The following is a 20,652-nucleotide window of genomic DNA, read 5'->3' on the forward strand; positions in this document are numbered from 1 at the left end:
TTTTGCTCCTTGATACGGAAGATAGGAGTGGAAAAAAAAGAATTAACGCTTGAACTCAAATTAAATTGACTTTCGAGATGGGTTTGTTTTACGTCCTTGACCTCAGTAATACTGACGGATAACGATAGGATTTTCACTTGATTTTACCAGGAAAAAGAAATCTTAAGACTTACAGTGACGACTGTATTTGACATAAAATAAGTACTTATCACGCCTGAAAGAATGGGTGGAACAAACGACGCCTGAAAGACTGCGTGGAACAATGGGTAAAGACGAAGGTCCCTCGGGACCCATAGTGAACGTTATGAGACAGAAATATGGTGAAAGTTCTGTGGAACGGTAATCTATGTGGACAAAGGAGTTTGGATTTCCAAAAAAATGGCTCTTTCAGTAAGACGCAACTTACTAAACTTAGAGAAAACTTAAGAGAAAAACCTGAAATGTCTGCTTCAATGGGAAACGGAGAGTGAATGTTGGCAAAGAAAACAGAACATGAAACAAATGACGTGTGAAAGAAGAAGTGACTGATAAAAAGCAACATGATACTGATCCAAACAGGGGACAAAATCCCAATAACCCTTTTGTTTCTTCTCCCATGTATCAGAGTTTGACGGGAGCTGGGAGTCCTCTTCTCGACACATGCAGACCCCAATCTCCTTTGAATCTTCTGATGACTTCATATTGATTTGTGAACAAAAACTCTTCTCCTGATTATCCTAGAAATTTTCCACCAGTGTTCATTCAGACACCTACTAAATGTTTCTTTGGCCCACTAGCTGCACTGTAACAGTTGAAACCGAACACAGAAATAGAGCGAGGTTGTACCATGAGCCAGTCCGTGGATCCCTGCTACCAGGTGCTCTCCGCTGGTGGCTCCGTGGTATCTGATGTACTCTCGCTCGCTCTGGTGCCGGTTGTCCATGGTCTTCCCCAGGCCGTCTGATAGAGTCCCTGCAAACTGACACACAGAGAACAAGAAGATGTTCACACTACACGGCGTCTTCCACTTTTACAAGTCTCACATGCTTTACAGGTATATGCTCATGTGTATACTACACCTGTATAATATAATACAACAACACTACATTCAAGTAATACATTCCAAAAAAAAAGAGAAAAGGATGTTGTAAAATATATAGCACAGTAAATACAGAACAAATACAGAACAGAACAAAAGTATTCACACAGAAAAGCAGACTGTCATCTCGACTCAGCTATGCAGAGGAGTACCTTTGCAGCAGAGTTGGACACACCGTGGGTCACATTGCGTATGAGACCACCCACATTGCCGTACTTGATTAACTCAGACATGCCCTCAGTGACGTCGTTGACGAGGCCCATTGGGTTCCCCAAGAAGTCCACAGAGCCCAGGATCTGAGCTGCCTGGCTGATCAGCTCCTACAGACAGGAAACAGTCATGACCTAACAGGAGCCACACAGTGATCTGTCCATGTAGCAGCTAATAGGTGATGGAAATTATCTTTACTTTGCTGAAGTATAATGAAAGGTATGTAGACTTTTAATATGCACCCATCATTCCATATATTCCCACACGAGCCTGTGATTAGATGTACTGTATATGTTCGACTGATTGTAGCAAGAACAAATCTCTCTTATTGATTTTCTCACGAACAAACTTCGGACTCATTGTGGGTCAGACAGCTTCACTAAATATAAGTGAGCAAAATTAGTGCACATCTGGAAGTGTGTGGACATGTGTACATGTGGAAAAAGTATGAACAAGACCTATAGATATACACAGACCCAGATGACTGCATGTAAAGAAGTTTAAAATAAAAGATATGAGGACATAAATCTAGAATGTGCACAAGATAACAGAGGAAAAAAAGAGCAATAATGCCAATAGTGATAATTTGAGTCAATTTGATGACAAAAAAAAGAATATCAAGGAAGAAAAAACGCATTTATTTATAAAAGCTAAACAGTGTATGAGTGTAGAGGTAGATGCTGTTACTGTGTGGCCATTACTAGGGCTGTAACAATACGCGTATTCGCATTGAACCATTTGGTATGAGGCTTACGGTTCGGTACGCATTACAAACCGAACAATACGTTTCAATAAAACTATTGCGTTTGGAAAATGCAGAAGCTTAAATTGTGGGAAATATAATGTTCTCAACATGGCAAACCACAGACAACGTGCTGTCTGACACTCCCACCACGAAACAGACAACGTGCTGTCTGACACTCTACCACGTAACAGACAACATACACGTGTGTTCTGAGAGGCGCGCTACGCTAAACCAGCTTAGCAGGAAAACCGACAGCAGCACACAAACTCTCTCCGCAGCGTTTAGGTAGCCACGGCGATTGCTATATTTATAGCAGTGGATATGACACCCTACTCTGGAGTGGAAAACCAGGCTGTATGAACATGCTTAATGCTATTGAGCCCCGTGACACTACTCATTCACGAGCCCATTTATCCAGACCATAATTCTTGCTTTGTTGAAGAAAACAAAAGCCCAAACAGAGAATCAAATGTCCGAAGCTCCCGCTATTCCTCTGACAACAGACAGCCGGATATCACGGACTACACAAATCTACTTGACTGTGAGGACACATTACCTCACTGCTGAATGGAGATGAAGGCCATGTTCTTCAGACACAAAGCTACCTGACTGTGAGGACACATTACCTCACTGCTGAATGGAGATGAAGGCCATGTTCTTCAGACACAAAGCTACCTGACTGTGAGGACACATTACCTCACTGCTGAATGGAGATGAAGGCCATGTTCTTCAGACACAAAGCTACCTGACTGTGAGGACACATTACCTCACTGCTGAATGGAGATGAAGAGCCATGTTCTTCAGACACAAAGCTACCTGACTGTAAGGACACATTACCTCACTGCTGAATGGAGATGAAGAGCCATGTTCTTCAGACCTCCTTGAGAGTGTCACTCGTGAGGATTTGGCATTTCTGTTTTTTTGCCGTATTGAAAACATACCGAACCGTAGCACCACTGTATCGTATTGAACCGAACTGAGAATTTTGTGAACCGTTACACCCCTAACCATTACTCAGCAACAGTGAAGAGGAAGGACTGTCCACATTCAGCAGGTAAAGAGATGTTCGATGAGGATCCTTTCAATATTCCTCTGACACGTTCAAGCACAGTGGAAGATGTCTTTAATCCATAAAAATGGGTCATGAGCACAGGTGATTTCAGCACTATAAAGGCCTGTGTCCACATGGTGTCTTTTTCACATGGAGTACCCGCAGGGCTCTGGGAGCTCTTCATCCCAGCGTTTCATTGAAACAACAACATCTTGACAACTTATCACCATTCTAATCTCCATTGTATGATAGACTTTGCTTTTTATTATTTTTTTGGGCTACTATCTTTTTGGTTGACTTTGTTTTTTCACCATGAGCACCAACAGGAGGATGCTTGCTTCATACTTTGTATAGCTGAGCTTGTCATCGCACAACCGTAAGAGCAACGTGCACTAAAAGCAACACTCACCAGCAACATTTACTGTCTGCCCGGCCGATCTACTCCCACAAATGGGCGTTTCGGTCTTTGTCATGATAGAGTCTGTCTGAGATATAAAGTTCAGGATAGACAGACACGGCCAAAACAAGCATCTCCCCCATTTTTGACAGTAACGTCACTAGCACTTTCTGAAAAGTTCAGAGATTTTAAAGTCGAAGGGCTTAGAGTGGCCACACAAAAAAGGAGCAGCGCTCAGAAAAAGGACAGTAAGTGTAGCAGTTTTTCTCTTGGCTGCCGCATACATTCTCTCCTCATTGTGAACAATTGGTAAAAAAGACACTGCTACTCAGAAAAAGTCGCTATGTCGAAACAAATGCTACAACACGTAAAAAATTATTTGGAATGACTTGTGTAGAAGGAAGGATGCCAAACAGCTGCGGTGAATGTGCTTCGAGTCTTTAGAATCTCTGATAATGTAGAGAACTTTTCAGACGAGACTAACTTCCAAACCCTCTTACCTCTCTGAAGTGCTTGAGTATGTCGTTGATGATGATCTCCTGGGTTTCGTAGGGGTGCACTCTGGTGAATGGGTACATGTTGATGACCGCATCCTGGAAGCGAACCAGAGGAAAGCCCAGGGTGCCTTTCAGGGCCTACAGTGACAAGAAAACATCCACATGAGAAAACATTGGAAGGCAAGGCAGCTTTTTGTTTTTTTAATGTAGAAATCATCAATTATGATGTGTGATAATATGACAAAATAGAGAACATTTGGCAGCACACAAAAATACATATACCAAAACAGGCACGACTCCATTCCTACTAGGCTGACACATTTGGAAGTAACAGAGCAACATCATGCGGTAACAGGAAGTAACAGAGCGACATTATGCGGTGACAGGAAGTAACAGAGCGACATCATGCGCTGACAGGAAGTAACAGAGCGACATCATGCGTTGACAGGAAGTAACAGAGCGACATCATGCGCTGACAGGAAGTAACAGAGCGACATTATGCGCTGACAGGAAGTAACAGAGCGACATTATGCGCTGACAGGAAGTAACAGAGCGACATTATGCGCTGACAGGAAGTAACAGAGCGACATTATGCGCTGACAGGAAGTAACAGAGCGACATTATGCGCTGACATGAAGTAACAGAGCGACATTATGCGTTGACAGGAAGTAACAGAGCGACATTATGCGCTGACAGGAAGTAACAGAGCGACATTATGCGGTGACAGGAAGTAACAGAGCGACATTATGCGGTGACAGGAAGTAACAGAGCGACATCTTGCGGTGACAGGAAGTAACAGAGCGACATCTTGCGCTGACAGGAAGTAACAGAGCGACATTATGCGGTGACAGGAAGTAACAGAGCGACATCATGCGGTGACAGGAAGTAACAGAGCGACATCTTGCGGTGACAGGAAGTAACAGAGCGACATCTTGCGGTGACAGGAAGTAACAGAGCGACATCTTGCGGTGACAGGAAGTAACAGAGCGACATTATGCGGTGACAGGAAGTAACAGAGCGACATCTTGCGGTGACAGGAAGTAACAGAGCGACATCTTGCGCTGACAGGAAGTAACAGAGCGACATTATGCGGTGACAGGAAGTAACAGAGCGACATTATGCGGTGCCAGGAAGTAACAGAGCGACATCTTGCGGTGACAGGAAGTAACAGGCCCAATCCCAATGTCCTCCCTGAAGCCTCAAACCCTGAACCCTCAAGGACTTACTGATGTCACCTGGTAAGTGGGTGAGTGTGAGAGACTGTGAGGGCTTGAGATGGTGTAAATAGGAATGGGACAGCACTTTGCTGCAACATATCACGTTACCATGAAAACAACAACAAATATGATGTACAACTGTGGGTATTCATTGTATACTTTGTATACTTTGTACTCCCTGATTTGAACGTCTTCAGGCTCTTTCGTCACAAGATGAGGTAACTTCATATCATCTATTTACTAGTTTTTGTCAAAACGGCTTCAATGACAAAATCAAATATTTGATGAATAAAGAAATAAATATTCTCTGATTTTATGTTTATTTTTTGTTCCATTTTTAACCCTTAATGTTTCTGAGTAAATGTAATAGGCTGAACGGCTGAACACGCGTGAGCCGTCCTCTTTGATTACCTTTTTTTTTTTTACGTCTCCATGCGTCAACTGGTTACCCCGTGTTTAACGTCACATTGCAATGATTTGTGGGTCATTCCCTTTCCGTAAGTCAGCATACCATGCTGACTTACGGAAAGGGTTCATAAAGGGCTCAACATGTCTGCCAGAGAGCCTCAAACACTCAATGATTTGGCAGTGGGACATCCCTAAACCCTCACGGACTTCGCGGGAGCGTGCCTCAAAGTCTGTGAGTCCGAAAGGGGGGGACATTGGGAGTGGGCCACAGAGTGATATCATGTGGCAACAGGAATCAGTGACATCATGTGGCAACAGGAAGTAACAGAGTGACATCATGCGGCACAAGAAGTAACAGAGTGACATCATGTGGTGACATGTTTGCTTACCTTGAGATCAGGAGGCAGCTTGTGAGAGGTGAAGACACTCAGTTTGACCTGAGGAAGGCTGATCTTCAGGTTCTCAAAGTAGTAGCGTTTAGGAGGTCCTGCGTCCTCGTTGGGCCTCTCATAAATGTTTTCATCCAACTTCTCCAGCTCTGCATTAATTACAGTTTGTTGTATATGGAAGTGAAAACCACCTTCTTACTCACAGCATCACACAAATATGAACAATGACATTCAACTGATGACCCACCAGCTTCTGTCTGTCCGTAGCCAAAGAAGCTGAGCAGCTTGAGCAGCAGTTTCTCCTCTATGATGACCGTGAAGTGCCGGGCCGTCACCATGAGGTGCTGTGAACACATCATGGTTACATCATGAATCGCTTGATTTCAGGACCTCTGGCTCACTAGAAATGTCAAGTTTCAAGAAACCAGGAATTATCCGGTGAAGATCTGAAAGTTGTTCACCTTGAAGAGATCAGTGAGCATGAGGCTGCTAGGAACCTTGACCGAGTTGACCTGCAGGGCCGGGCCGCTGTCGCCACTGTCACTGGAGCTGGGAGTCACACACAGCATCACAGGCTGGGTGGTACCCAGCAGTTGGTTGTCCACCTGGTGACCAAAACACAAATGACCAAGTATTCACACAAAGCTCTTCACTAAAACACTGGATGGATGGTGTTGCTGTGTAAAAGAAGATGTGATGGTTATCGAGAATGGAGCTTTAATTAAACACCTTTTTGATCATGGTTTTTGCATTTCTGAATATTGTTTTGAAGCAGTGGATAAGAGGAGAAATCTACTAATGATAGATTAATCACTGTTTGTTATGGATTGTAGACTATTGCTCTATGAACTGGATCAAAGAGACAGAGTTTGTCACACAATGCATATATATTATGTCTTGTTTGTATCTGTGTATTGTGTCTTGTGCTTAGGAGCCTGTGTTTGTGTATTTGTTGTTTTTCCATTGTGGGAAATCTCCTAGTACAGTGGTTCTTAACCTTATTGGAGGTACTGAACCCTGCGAGCTTCATCAGTGCATTCACCGAACCCTTCGTCATTGGAAAAATAAAATATGATTTCTTCAAAACATAGGTATATATTTTATTAGTGCACAAAATGAACCATGCATCAGTTGCACACAAAATCACTGTGTGCAAAGAACAAAACCAACAAAACATGCGATCAGGTACGCAACTTTGTACGATGCTGTGAGGATCGGTTTGTCGACAAACAAAACATGAATTTCACACAAAAACATAACTCAGTGAATATTTATTGCAAATCAATGTGACTTTTGCTGTTGCCTTTCAGATACAAGTTCAGAAATGCACGGCTTCACCTTGGCAAGTGCCACTCTCATATCATTTTCGCAGCAAAGTCTGTTCCTTTGATTTCGTCGAGGCATTCATCGTTGACATCTGCTGTCGCAACACTAAACGTGAACGGCTGTCTCACCCATGCTGGATATGACTGTGTGGTGGGGAAGTATCCGTCGAGGGACTTTGCGAGCACATCTATGTGCATGGCAATCGCTTGCTTCAGCTCCCCAGGTACAGAAATGTCTCCAATTCCAGACACGTCTTCGATCTTACTTACGCAGTCGTCCAGCAGGGGAAAGTTTGCGAAGTTGTCATTCTCTGTTCGTCGTTTCCATAAAGGTAGCCTAAAAACAGTACCGTTCTGCCATCCACCATTGAACTAACCACTAGTTCTGCTTTATACTTCTTGTGTAAGTCCCTCAAACGTCGGACAATCAAACGCCCCCGTGTCTGGGTTCATAATATTTTCCGTAGTCGCACAACTGCGTCTGAATGACGGCCGCTTCCAGCGTCATTCGCGTAGCCCGGTGGAAATTCGTGTCATTCGCAATGTAATGTAGTTTACATGTAAACTACCTCGCAGTATGTGTCTGCAGAGGGGTTCGGCAGACACACACACATCAAGTGAGCCGCCACTTTAAAAATGAATGACGTCTATTCCTTAAGGTGCATTCACACCGAGCGCCCCGTTCGGTGTGAATGCTGCATAAGTTTTAGCTTTCTCCGTGCTTTTTGGGCTACCCAAGCCACCGTAGGGCTATCCAAGCCACCGTACCGTTATGCTGCGCTCGGTGTGAACGCACCTTAAGGAATAGACGTCATTCATTTTTAAAGTGGCGGCTCACTTGACCGCAGTGTGCGTCTGCCGAACCCCTGAGAGTGACTCATCGAACCCAGGTTAAGAACCACTGGTCTAGAGCGTTAATAGTGGGAGGTTTATGTTTGGTTGATATTTTTCCTTTTGTGCTGTTAGATGATGGTTGGTCAACATGCTGGAATATCTGGTTTGTTGGTGTGTCTGAATAATTCCGTACGGGATAGGTCATCTAAATGAAGGAAGCTTCTGCATCATACCAGCACAGTGGATATGGACTGCAGTAATGTAGCATCAGTGTCGATAACACTGTGTGTCATTTACAAACACTTTGATTCATTTGATCTGAATGATGAGTAGGACAGAGAAGGACATCGGTCAGCATTGTAAAGCAGCTGCTTTCACAAGTGATCAACACCAACTGTGTCCTGCTGATGAACTGAGAGGCTCTTTCTGACACTGTTCTTCAGTGGTCTGACCAAATATGGCATACTGTGTGGGGTCCCACAAAGACAATCAGTACTTATCATTTCACTGTCCTCGAATGACATCAACTGTAGGCTGCCTTTCACCATCTAAGACGGAGCTATTGGCAGAAATGGAATATAATGTAATTAAGTATATTTTCTTTAGTGTACAATCACCTGCATATAACAATTGTTGTGTTCCGCATTTGTTTTCATTACTAATTATCCCTAATTTGAACATCTTCATACAGGCTCCCTGTGCTTTAACCATGTATTAAACATTGTATTACCATCCACGTCTGGTCCCCATCACAGCAAAGTCAAGCAGAATTTAATCGAAGCCAAAATCTAAAATCTAAATCTCAAGAAGCTGGTGGGGCAGCGTGATAGTCACCATGGAGAATGGAGATCAAGACATGCTTTAGAGATGTGCTCCAGGAAATTGTGATCGGGACGGAGAACCTTTACAGTATTTGAGGTTCCGTTCTTCATTCCTTTTAAGAGCTATAAATACAGTCGATTTAAGACCATTTTACATTTTTTTTAGGCCTGAATTTCAAAGTAAAGGACCTGCTGAAACCCTGTATTATCATGAAATTATTACTGAGTGTTCCCACAGCTGTGGGGAGCTCACCTGGATGTTCTGAATGCTGAGCTCTAACACCTCGTTGACAGCAGTGCGAGTGAAGTGGACATCTATACCAGACAGCATAGTGAACACAAGCTCCTCAGGAACCTTGTTGACCAGAGACACACCCACCCCTTCCTCCAGGCTCACCAACACCTGTGGATGAAGACAGAGCAGATGTCAGAGGACACTTCTCTCATAGAGACAGTGGAGATTACTGTGGGACTGCTTCAGTACCTGGTACGAGCTACAGGTGTATTGTTGAACATTGGTATATGCTGAATGAATGAGTCATGTCATTTGCCAGACAGACATGAATGTCAGTGACGAGCTACGGTGCATGTAAAATAGTTGCTGGTACCTCCAGCTCCTGCTCAGGCTCTCTCTTATTTACATCCTCTTTGCATCTTTCCTGCTCAGTGGAGGATGAGCTCCGGATCATTCTCCTCTGGCTGAAGTCACTGATCTACAAACACATACAAGGCTGTGAGGTTCAGCATCACCATTAATGAAAAGCAGATAATATCAGATGTTATCTGACTTACAGCGTATGAAAACAAGCAGAGAAGAACTAAAGATAGAAAGTGCATTCAAACTTCGTAATATATAGAAGTATGTGTAAGCAATATGTACACATCTGCAGTAGTACTACTATAGTACCTAATGCTGGTAAATCCCAATATTTACTGAAATATTCAAAACCACAAATCAAACATGAAACGTCCGTAAGTTCATTATATTGTGTATTACTAAACTAAAGTTGTCAAGTGACTTGAGACGTAAGTAAGTTAGACTTGTATCTACAGAGGTGTTATTTTGTGTTGGTGGTGTTGCCATCATCTCTTATGAATGGTAATTGTTTCTATGTTGCTTATGCACGTAAACAAGGGCTGGGCCATAACTCTATTGGATCATTTGTCATCTTTCAATGGTATCATATCATGATGAAATCATATATCGAGATATTGTGATTCACAATGGCAGCTCAATTGAAACACGCACATACTAAGTTTTAATTAAATGAGAAAATACATTTTTATTTGTCAAGTTAACAAAACCATGTGGTTATTTCATATACCGTATATTAATTCATGGCATTACCATGAAATATGCTTTATCATGACATACATTGTTATTGAGAGACGACATGATCCATGTGGTGAAGAAGATTTTTAACTGAAACTTGATCATCTTTGAGTCCTAGTTCAGAAAGTGGGTTTGAAACACATCGTTTCATCTCAGGGATAAAAAGGTGCAAACATGGGAATACTGTAGAGCAGTGTGGGGGGTCTCCTTCATGTGTGATTCATCAACTTTAGCTGCTTTTTCTGTTACATCAAACGCTTCACAAAGTACATCACATGTACCTGCAACTTTCCGTTCACTCAAGACGTCAAATTCAACTAACTCTCATTGATTCACCAAAACAAAACACCTGCTGCTCAATGTCAATGCTACTACTGTTGAAAGATTATTAATCCAGTCATACAGCGTTTAACTGGCTTGTGTTTTCACCTGCAGGACACGTGTGGGTCCATCTGGCAGCACCTGGACCGACAGCACGCCAGAACCAGGTCTCATCTTCTGGTTAATGAACTGCTGCTCGGGGCCGGGCTCCTGCAGCCCCGAGTCCGGTCCCAGTACCACCTCTGCTCCATCATACAGACCTGTCGTCCCGCCCTTCACCTGACGAGCACAAGTCGTACATAATGAAACAAAACTGAAGAACATTCAATATGTGAGTGTCAACAGTACCAACATTCAGGACTCTGGAGTCCACAGCAGTGCATAGAGAAGAGGAGAGGTGCTCCTGTCAACATACATGAGCTTGGTGTACTCACCTGCACTACCAGCCGGGGCAGGCCACAGGTCAGCATGCCTGAGCTGAAATACCACGTCTGGGTGGTGCTGCGGCGTGAGTCCGGCCTCCTCAGCATCAACGGCTCAAAACTGGGAGAGACAGAGACACCTCTTACATTGAAATAGTCCATGATAGATGTCCACAACTGACTGTAGATGAGTCCTGAGAGAAGCATGTGTGTGTTGAGCTTAGACTCACCACAGCTGCACAAAGTACCAACCTGTTGTCACTGACAGCTGCTAGCCCGGCGATATCCAGCACTAGGGAGGAGTCCAGTGGGCGTGGCTGTGCCGACTTGCTCTGCGGTGGAGACGAGCCTTCGTGACACAGCATGCCGCTCCCAGTCATCCTCCACAGCTGGGAGCGCTTCCCCGGCTCCTGCACAATCATCAAAGGACAAGTTACACATCCATCAATGGGCTTTGTCTCAATGCTTTTTCCATCAATGCATGAATATTTTCACAATCATATACAGTGTCATATCATATGTTTCGACAATCAGTTCATCTTTGAGTCTATAAAATGTCAGACAATTGTAAAAACTTGTAGGATAATGACTATTTAAACAGTCCAGTTTTCATCACCTAAAAACTGTACCTTCTTTTTCAGGATGACCCGTTGAGTCTTGGTGTCCACATCCAGAACCAATTCAGCACATCTCACCAGACGCTGCTTCCCAACAGGTCTCTTCTCAACATTCCTGCATCAAGAACAAAATGCTGCTTCACTGTTGTATAGAAAACGTGATAACATATTATGATGTCATTATGAGTTAGTCATGCTGTTGGTCCATACGGTGAGAAGGTGTGTGTGGCTGCGATGTAGATGAAGTTCTCGTAGTAGAGCTTGTTGTATTCTCTGAAGAAGTTCATGTCAGACGTGACCTCTGAGGATCCGGCTCCCTTCACAGTCAGTGTGAGGTAGGGGGGCAGCGTGGGCTCATCACAGGCGTAGTCCAGCACTGAGCCTGCCTTCACCTCAGTGTGCAGCCGGATGTCAGCCACACCATGCTGCCAGAACTGGATGGGCACCTGAGGGAATTTAGACAATGGAATCTATTGACTGTATTTAGTCATTTATCTCTGATAGTGTGCACTGGTATGCCCATAACGATTCATTCATGGAGAGAGAGGTGGGAGTGGAAGTCCAGGAAGTGATGCAAGTAAGTAGAAACAGCTCATGCTGTTCACCTCAGAGATGTTGTCGATGCGGAAGGGTGGAGGCAACTGGTCAGCATCAGAGAAGGAGATCTGGTAGGTTGCTCCCTTCAGGGTGATCTCTGACCGCAGGAAGAAACAGTTCCCCAGTGTGTCCCTGTTTAAACCAAGATCCACTTCAACATGTCAGATACTTCAGTGAAAACGTGACCTCATTTGGTGGAATTTGTTTTAGGTACAGCATCGAAAATAAATGCCTAGTACGCAGTGTCAGCATCACAACATACAGGCAGAAATCAGATATTACACAATAAATAACAATCACAATATTCCTCGTGGACAATGAAGAGTGGCATGTGGCCAGGTTAACTATAAACATGTATGATCCAGACGGACATGTTGGGAAGTTCAAGGTATCAGGCGGCATTTCGCTTTGAAATGAGGGATACACTTCTACCTTCAATACCATCACGTCATAATAAAATAACTTTACTTCATTACCAACATAGTAAATGTTGATAAAATTAGCTTATATACAGCTTTAATCAGCAATTAGCTTATATACAGCTTAATCAGCAGCTAGTTTATATGCAGCTTTAAGTAGCAACTAGCTTATATACAGTTTAATTAATCACTAGCATATTTGTAGTTTTAATAACCATTAGCTTATGCAGCTCTATTAACCACTTATACAGTGCTCACAATACAGCAAGGCCAGAGAGAAGCAGGTGAAAGGTTACTTATTTAACTGCGTCACAAGGAACAGGCAGCCATCTTTCAGATAGATAAGACAGTGAGATTCAAGCGAGGGCCAACGCCCTAGCTGAGCCCGGCTTCTCCACACACTCTTTCTCTAGGACCTCTCGCATGCAACACCTCACTCACACTGATGGAAACCAACGCCTACTGGGAGGGGCCAAGGTGAATGGACATTCACGGCCTCCATCCAGGCGCCATAACGTACAAACGTGCCACGCCTGCATCTTTGACTTTGACCAATGTGTATCAAGGGGTGGACCCCCTATATTAAGTTTCACGCTGATGTGTTCAAGCGTGTCTCATGGTGAATCTCTGCGAAGTTCATCCATTAGCACCCAAGCTTGTTTGATGGCTGGGCTGAATAACTCTGTTGATAAATAAATCTATTGCTTTGATATTACTATACGCCTCTGAGAGCTTCTGTTTCATTCTTAAACCTGCTCTAAGTGTGAAAGATAGCTTTATTTTCACAACATAAAGCAACTGAAAGGAAATGTATGTATATATGTAGCTCACCTCATGTTGACGTGAAAGGACTTGGGCTTGTTGACCTCGAAGCCTCCAGACCAGGTGCAGTTGGGGGTGTCCATGAGGCGCACACACAGCAGCTGGTCGTAGTCGTTGCGGGGCCAGTGGAAGACGACGCTGGAGCCCGGCAGGGTGGAGATGTAACCCTCAGGGTTGGCCGTACCCTAGAACAAATGTATTGACTAATAACTAACAACTTCTGTCGAGAGAGAGTATGTGAGTGTGAGAGAGTGTGAGAGAGCGTGCGAGAGCGAGTGTGTGAGAGAGCGTGCGTGTGTGAGAGCGTGCGAGAGCGTGAGTGTGTGAGAGAGCGTGCGAGAGCGTGCGAGAGCGTGCGAGAGCGTGCGAGAGCATGAGTGTGAGAGAGCGTGCGAGAGCGTGAGTGTGCTCACCAGACGCTGCTTCCCAACAGGTCTCTTCTCAACATTCCTGCATCAAGAACAAAATGCTGCTTCACTGTTGTATAGAAAACGTGATAACATATTATGATGTCATTATGAGTTAGTCATGCTGATGAGTCATGAGTTAGTCTGGTTGGCGTGCGAGCGTGTGAGTGTGAGAGAGTGCGAGCGTGTGAGAGCGTGCGTGTGTGAGAGAGCGTGCGAGAGCGTGCGTGTGTGAGAGAGCGTGCGAGCGTGAGAGAGCGTGCGAGAGCGTGAGTGTGTGAGAGAGCGTGCGAGAGCGTGAGAGAGTGTGTGAGAGCGTGCAAGAGCGTGAGTGTGTGAGCGTGAGAGAGCGTGCGAGAGAGCGTGCGAGAGAGCGTGCGAGAGAGCGTGCGAGAGAGCGTGCGAGAGAGCGTGCGAGAGAGCGTGCGAGCGTGCGAGCGTGCGAGAGCGTGCGAGAGAGCGTGCGAGAGCGTGCGAGAGAGCGTGCGAGAGAGCGTGCGAGAGAGCGTGCGAGAGCGTGCGAGAGAGCGTGCGAGCGTGAGAGAGCGTGCGAGCGTGAGAGAGCGTGCGAGCGTGAGAGAGCGTGCGAGCGTGAGAGAGCGTGCGAGCGTGAGAGAGCGTGCGGGCGTGAGAGAGCGTGCGAGCGTGAGAGAGCGTGTGAGAGAGCGTGCGAGAGCGTGTGAGAGAGCGTGCGAGAGCGTGAGTGTGTGAGAGAGCGTGCGAGAGCGTGCGAGAGCGTGCGTGTGTGAGAGAGCGTGCGAGCGTGTGAGAGCGTGCGTGTGTGAGAGAGCGTGCGAGAGTGAGAGAGCGTGCGAGAGAGCGTGCGTGTGTGAGAGAGCGTGCGTGTGTGAGAGAGCGTGCGAGCGTGTGAGAGCGTGCGAGGGCGTGAGTGTGTGAGAGAGCATGCGAGAGCGAGTGTGTGAGAGAGCATGCGAGAGCGAGTGTGTGAGAGAGCATGCGAGAGCGTGAGTGTGTGAGAGAGCGTGTGAGAGCATGAGTGTGTGAGAGAGCGTGTGAGAGAGCGTGCGAGAGCGTGTGAGTGTGTGAGAGAGCGTGCGAGAGAGAGCGTGCGAGAGAGCGTGCGAGAGAGCGTGCGAGCGTGAGAGAGCGTGCGAGAGTGAGAGAGCGTGCGAGAGAGCGTGCGAGAGAGCGTGCGAGAGAGCGTGCGAGAGAGCGTGCGAGAGAGCGTGCGAGAGAGCGAGTGTGTGAGAGAGCGTGCGAGCGTGAGAGAGCATGCGAGAGAGCGTGCGAGAGAGCATGCGAGCGTGAGTGTGTGAGAGAGCGTGCGAGCGTGAGAGAGCGTGCGAGAGAGCGTGCGAGAGCGTGAGTGTGTGAGAGAGTGTGCGAGCGTGAGAGAGCGTGTGAGAGAGCGTGCGAGAGAGCATGAGTGTGTGAGAGAGCGTGCGAGTGTGTGAGAGAGCGTGCGAGCGTGTGAGAGAGCGTGCGAGCGTGTGTGTGTGAGAGAGCATGCGAGAGCGAGTGTGTGAGAGAGCGTGCGAGAGAGCGTGCGAGAGAGCGTGCGAGAGAGCGTGCGAGAGAGCGTGCGAGAGAGCGTGCGAGAGAGCGTGCGAGAGAGCGTGCGAGCGTGAGAGAGCGTGCGAGCGTGAGAGAGCGTGCGAGCGTGAGAGAGCGTGCGAGAGAGCGTGCCAGAGCGTGAGTGTGTGAGAGAGCGTGCAAGCGTGAGAGAGCGTGCGAGAGCGTGCGAGAGCGCGTGTGAGTGTGTGAGAGAGCGTGCCGAGAAAAGGCCCCCCACTGTTTGTGAGACCAGGTTTATAAGCTCGAACACAGCTAGAATCTCTCTCTTCGCCCTGGACCTCCGTCCTGGCCACATGAAGACACAGCAGCCTCTCCCCCCCAGCATCACGCTGGTGACGCAGGCCACGAGGAATGATGAGTCCCTGTTTGCAGGGTGGTGCCCCGTTGTTATTAATAATCATTAATAATTGTTACATACATTAATAATTCTATTGATGTCAAGAATTTAGTTTCTTAAATGCTGATAACCCAAATACGCTCCTTTAGTTCCCAACAGAGCGCGCGAGAGCGTGCGAGCGTGAGAGAGCGTGCGAGAGCGTGAGTGTGCGAGAGTGTGCGAGTGTGTGAGAGAGTGTGAGAGAGTGTGAGAGTGTGAGAGTATGTCAGAGTGAGAGTGTGTGAGGGAGTGTGAGAGTGTGAGAGTGTGAGAGTGTGTGAGAGAGTGAGAGAGTGTGTGTGTGAGAGTGTGTGAGAGTGTGAGAGTGTGTGAGTGTGAGAGTGTGAGAGTGAGAGTGTGTGAGAGAGTGTGAGAGTGAGAGTGTGTGAGGGAGTGTGTGAGAGTGAGTGTGTGTGAGAGAGTGTGTGTGAGAGTGTGAGAGTGAGAGTGTGTGACGGAGTGTGTGAGAGTGAGAGTGCGTGAGAGAGTGTGAGAGTGTGTGTGTGTGAGAGTGTGAGAGTGAGAGTGTGTGAGGGAGTGTGAGAGTGTGAGAGTGTGTGAGAGTGAGTGTGTGAGAGTGTGTGTGTGAGAGAGTATGAGTGTGTGTGAGAGTGTGTGAGTGTGTGTGAGAGTGTGAGTGTGTGTGAGAGTGTGAGTGTGTGTGAGAGTGTGAGAGTGTGTGAGAGTGTGAGAGTGTGAGAGTGTGTGAGAGTGTGAGAGTGTGTGAGAGTGTGTGAGAGAGTCTGAGAGTGTGAGAGTGAGAGTGTGTGAGGGAGTGTGAGTGTGAGAGTATGTGAGAGTGAGAGTGTGTGTGAGAGTGTGAGAGTGTGTGAGAGTGTGAGAGCGTGAGTGTGCGAGAGTGTGAGTGTGAGAGTGTGAGAGTGTGTGAGAGAGTGTGAGAGTGTGAGAGAGAGTGTGAGAGTGTGAGAGTGTGAGAGTATGTGAGAGTATGTGAGAGTGTTAGAGTGTGTGAGAGAGTGTGAGAGAGTGTGAGAGAGTGTGAGGGAGTGTGAGAGCGTGTGAGAGTGAGTGTGTGAGAGAGTGTGAGAGTGTGAGAGTGTGAGAGAGTGTGAGAGTGTGAGAGTGAGAGTGTGAGAGTGTGTGAGTGTTAGAGTGTGAGAGTGTGTGAGAGTGAGAGTGTGTGAGGGAGTGTGTGAGAGTGAGAGTGTGTGAGAGAGTGTGAGAGTGAGAGTGTGTGAGGGAGTGTGTGAGAGTGAGAGTGTGTGAGAGAGTGTGAGAGTGTGTGTGTGTGAGTGTGAGAGTGTGTGAGGGAGTGTGAGAGTGTGAGAGTGTGTGAGAGTGAGTGTGTGTGTGAGAGTATGAGCGTGTGAGAGAGAGTGAGAGTGTGTGTGAGAGTGTGTGAGAGTGTGTGAGAGTGTGTGAGAGTGTGTGAGTGTGTGAGAGTGTGTGAGTGTGTGAGAGTGTGTGTGTGTGAGAGTGTGTGTGTGTGTGAGAGTGTGTGTGTGTGTGAGAGTGTGAGAGTGAGAGTGTGTGTGAGAGTGAGTGTGAGAGTGTGAGAGTGTGAGAGTGTGTGAGAGTGTGAGAGTGTGTGAGAGTGTGAGAGTGTGTGAGAGAGTGTGAGAGAGTGTGAGAGAGTGTGAGAGTGTGTGTGTGTGTGTGTGAGAGTGTGTGAGGGAGTGTGAGAGTGTGAGTGTGTGAGTGTGAGAGTGACCCAATCTGAACCGAGGATGCTGCTATTACTGTCTACGGTCTGCGTCTCAACCACTGAGCTACCAGAACTCACAGTGAACGTCCATTTCAAGTTCAGTTCTCACCTTTCCTCTTGCAAACTCTCTCTGAGCGAAGGCCAGTTTGTGTGTAGAGCGGTTGTCCAGCAGGTAGCGCGGGGCAAAGGTCACGATGTGAGTGTCCCTGTAGCGTCCTTTTCCTTTCCGCACGCTGATGCCTGTGTCCATCAGATAGGGATCAACCAATGACTGACAAACATTCTACGGATAATGTATTAACAGAGACATTTTAGCTTGAATATCAACAGTTGGAGAATAAAAGTCAAGATATATTTGATACATGCGTCAGAGTGCCAGAAAAAGCTGGAGCAGTGTGACAGAGAGGAGGTGCTGCTTTGTGCACCTTCCATTCAACTGGAGTCCTGATGAAAGGCCATGAATACATTCAAATAGATTACTGCAGTTCAGTATTTCATTCCTCTTCTTATATGCCTTTGCAAAATAAATAAGTCATACTGCACTACTACCTCTGTTTGCACTGTTACCACCACTTGCACTATCACCTCAATTCCATCGCCATTGTTTATAGGTTTATGTTCACGTGTGTGTGTGTGTATATATATTAGGTGTGTAACGGTACGCGTATTCGTATTGAACCGTTCGGTAGGAGGCTCACAGGTCGGTGCGCATGACGAACCGAATACGTTTGAAAAAAAAAAATTTTTATATATATATATATATATATATATATATATATATATATATATATATATATATATATATATAAATAAAAGAAAGAAGGAAAGACGAAAGACGACAGAAGCAAGACCGAAAACCAACCGAGAAGGACGAATCCACAGTGAGAAGGACGATCCAACCAAGAGGGGAAATCCAAGTGAGAAGGAAGAAAGACGAGAAAAGACGAAAGAAGAAGACGGCCCTTCTATGAGCAAAGACTGAAAGACGAAGAACCACCTATCCTCCCTGCTCAACTTTAACAAGATCAAAGATCGCTGAACAGACGTCGTTTGCCGAGCAGGCAGGAGTGAGGAGGGTCTGGCCAGACCCTCGCCCCTGACAACTCCAAAAAATAACTTTTCACCGCACCCAAAGCCAGCTCCAACCTCTAACCATGAGTATAACCAAAGAATTGAAAGTAAGAAATCATGTGTAGTATTATTATTTTATGTGAGCTGAAGCTTTGTCCTTGCTAAATATATTTTGCAATAAATATCTAACCTGCATTTAAAGTAAAATTCTCAATTGCATTAATTTTGCTTACGTAGTAAATGTTCCTCATGATAGTAAAAAGTTAAATCTATGTATGTCTGACAACTGAGTTCTGAATGGTTATCCTAATATCCACTTAACAATCCCTTACGGCTTCATAAGTAATCCAAGCCGTTAAAACCAAACCTGGCAATTTACCAAGAGCACGGATCCAAAAGAGGAAGCTACCATAACTGACGTGACAGGGAGGTGCGCCCGGGGCTAGGGTGGCCCCTCAGCCGAGTGCGTGGTTACCAGAGGAAGCAGGGGAGACGTCAGGAGTAACGGTAGTTAGCAGAGCCAGGCGAGTTCCTCGAAAGAACACCAGCTTGCCAATATTTTAATGGAGAGCTGAGTAGCCCCGTATCGGGCCAAGGAAAACCCCCGGATCTAACAATAGCTGTTAAATGTTTGTACCTGTTCTACTTTTTTTTTGCTGCCCTTTCTTATTCTTTGTATAGATTTTTTTTTTGTTGTTGTTTATTGAAAAATTGTGTTTGTACATTGAGAGCGGAGTGGAAACCGGAGTCAAATTCCATGTATGCGTAAGCATACATGGCCAATAAAGCTGATTCTGATTCTGAAAATGAGACACTATGCACCCAATGATCAGGATCAGGGCCCATCCTGGGTATCGGATTATTATTCATTATTATTCACTAGTTCGGTTAGTGCTTTCCATTTGTACTGTTTGTGAGTGTACCAACTTGCCTATGTTGTATATGAGGCCAGGTCTGTTCCCGTGCTGGATAACCTTCACCGCCCTGACTCCACTCCCTCCGTCCAGGGAGAAGCCCTGGCACCAGCCTGGAACTCCGTCTGGGTGAATCCCTTTCCCGATCCGCATAGTACACCTGGGATCAAGACAGGCGGGGAAAAGATGGTATGTAAGGACGTGGAAGATGGGACTCAGGAGGTAGAGCGGTATCCTGTGCACATGTCAAAGTGACAGACACTAAACCACAGGCAGGCCGTTGCCTTCGGTGTGTGCATCATTTACGATAAAAACACCAGAAGGACGTCTGTTGGGTAGAACATTGCTCACTAGCTAAGACATTATGGATGCTCGGGAACAGAGTGGTTTGGTCTCTGATACACTTACATAGCAGGCTGCTCCTTGTCAGTGTAGCAGAATAGTAACGGACTGAGGCTTCGGGCCAACTCGTGCTCCTCAAACTGGCCTGCAGCATCGGCTTTTCCATTGTCCTGACGGAAGATTAACGGCAGACCTGCGGGAGAAAAGTGGCGTGAGGGAACGAAAACAGTTCTTAAAGCAAAGACTGGTTTGGGATTTGTTCTGTAAAATGTACAACTGAAGTTTATAACACCGATGAGAACATTACCAGTCTTGTTTATCAGCCAGTAGGGGGCAGAAATCAGAATCTTAAGGGCCCCCTGTGCTCGCAGGATGATTCGGATGGTGAGGCAGAGCAGCTGTTTGTTGGTGTCATACAGCCTCATGCGGACCACATAGTTCTGAGTGCCAGGTGGAATCAGCAGCTCTTTGCACACAGGGAAGCTCTCCAGCAGGACTCCTTGAGGACACACACCATGAACACCGGGAGTGAGAACAGGGAAAATGGCTAAACACTAGCCAGTGAAAGACTTTCGGCAAGTCCTGACCTAGCTCCATGTTCTGCGAAGTGTCTGCAACGTGAAGCACGGCCTCTTTTCCCGGCTTCAGGGCGCCTTTGATGGACGTTCCTTTGATGAAGTAGTTGAGGTCACAGGGCAGCAGGTTGGCCAGAACCATGGTGGGCAGCAGGTAGATGGTGTGGCCTGGCTGTCGATAGATCTGCTTGGCACTGCCAGAAATCGTCTTGGCAGGCTGCTGATCCGGGTAGTTCTCCTTTTTGATGACCACACAAAACCT

At 46.2% G+C, this 20,652-nt stretch overlaps 1 protein-coding gene across 2 annotated transcripts in view; it reads right to left on the reverse strand.

Annotated features, from left to right (window-relative positions):
* The window catches only part of vps13d (vacuolar protein sorting 13 homolog D), a gene marked incomplete at its 5' end in the record, with an annotated part of 104,145 nt that overhangs the window by 15,346 nt on the left and 68,147 nt on the right, over positions 1 to 20,652 (reverse strand). For both annotated transcript variants that reach the window (XM_079273493.1, XM_079273492.1), the window contains 20 exons: positions 826 to 958; positions 1,231 to 1,398; positions 3,982 to 4,116; positions 5,993 to 6,141; positions 6,240 to 6,336; positions 6,454 to 6,597; positions 9,226 to 9,375; positions 9,581 to 9,685; positions 10,735 to 10,905; positions 11,061 to 11,169; positions 11,301 to 11,458; positions 11,678 to 11,780; positions 11,876 to 12,111; positions 12,271 to 12,394; positions 13,513 to 13,688; positions 17,598 to 17,728; positions 19,491 to 19,633; positions 19,882 to 20,008; positions 20,123 to 20,314; positions 20,403 to 20,650. In XM_079273493.1, the coding sequence (XP_079129619.1) occupies positions 826 to 958; positions 1,231 to 1,398; positions 3,982 to 4,116; positions 5,993 to 6,141; positions 6,240 to 6,336; positions 6,454 to 6,597; positions 9,226 to 9,375; positions 9,581 to 9,685; positions 10,735 to 10,905; positions 11,061 to 11,169; positions 11,301 to 11,458; positions 11,678 to 11,780; positions 11,876 to 12,111; positions 12,271 to 12,394; positions 13,513 to 13,688; positions 17,598 to 17,728; positions 19,491 to 19,633; positions 19,882 to 20,008; positions 20,123 to 20,314; positions 20,403 to 20,650 (2,999 nt within the window). The remainder of the gene's footprint in view (positions 1 to 825; positions 959 to 1,230; positions 1,399 to 3,981; positions 4,117 to 5,992; positions 6,142 to 6,239; positions 6,337 to 6,453; positions 6,598 to 9,225; positions 9,376 to 9,580; positions 9,686 to 10,734; positions 10,906 to 11,060; positions 11,170 to 11,300; positions 11,459 to 11,677; positions 11,781 to 11,875; positions 12,112 to 12,270; positions 12,395 to 13,512; positions 13,689 to 17,597; positions 17,729 to 19,490; positions 19,634 to 19,881; positions 20,009 to 20,122; positions 20,315 to 20,402; positions 20,651 to 20,652) is intronic.

The sequence above is a fragment of the Melanostigma gelatinosum genome (assembly GCF_949748355.1).
Source record: "Melanostigma gelatinosum genome assembly, chromosome: 8".
Taxonomy (NCBI): Eukaryota; Metazoa; Chordata; class Actinopteri; order Perciformes; family Zoarcidae; genus Melanostigma; species Melanostigma gelatinosum.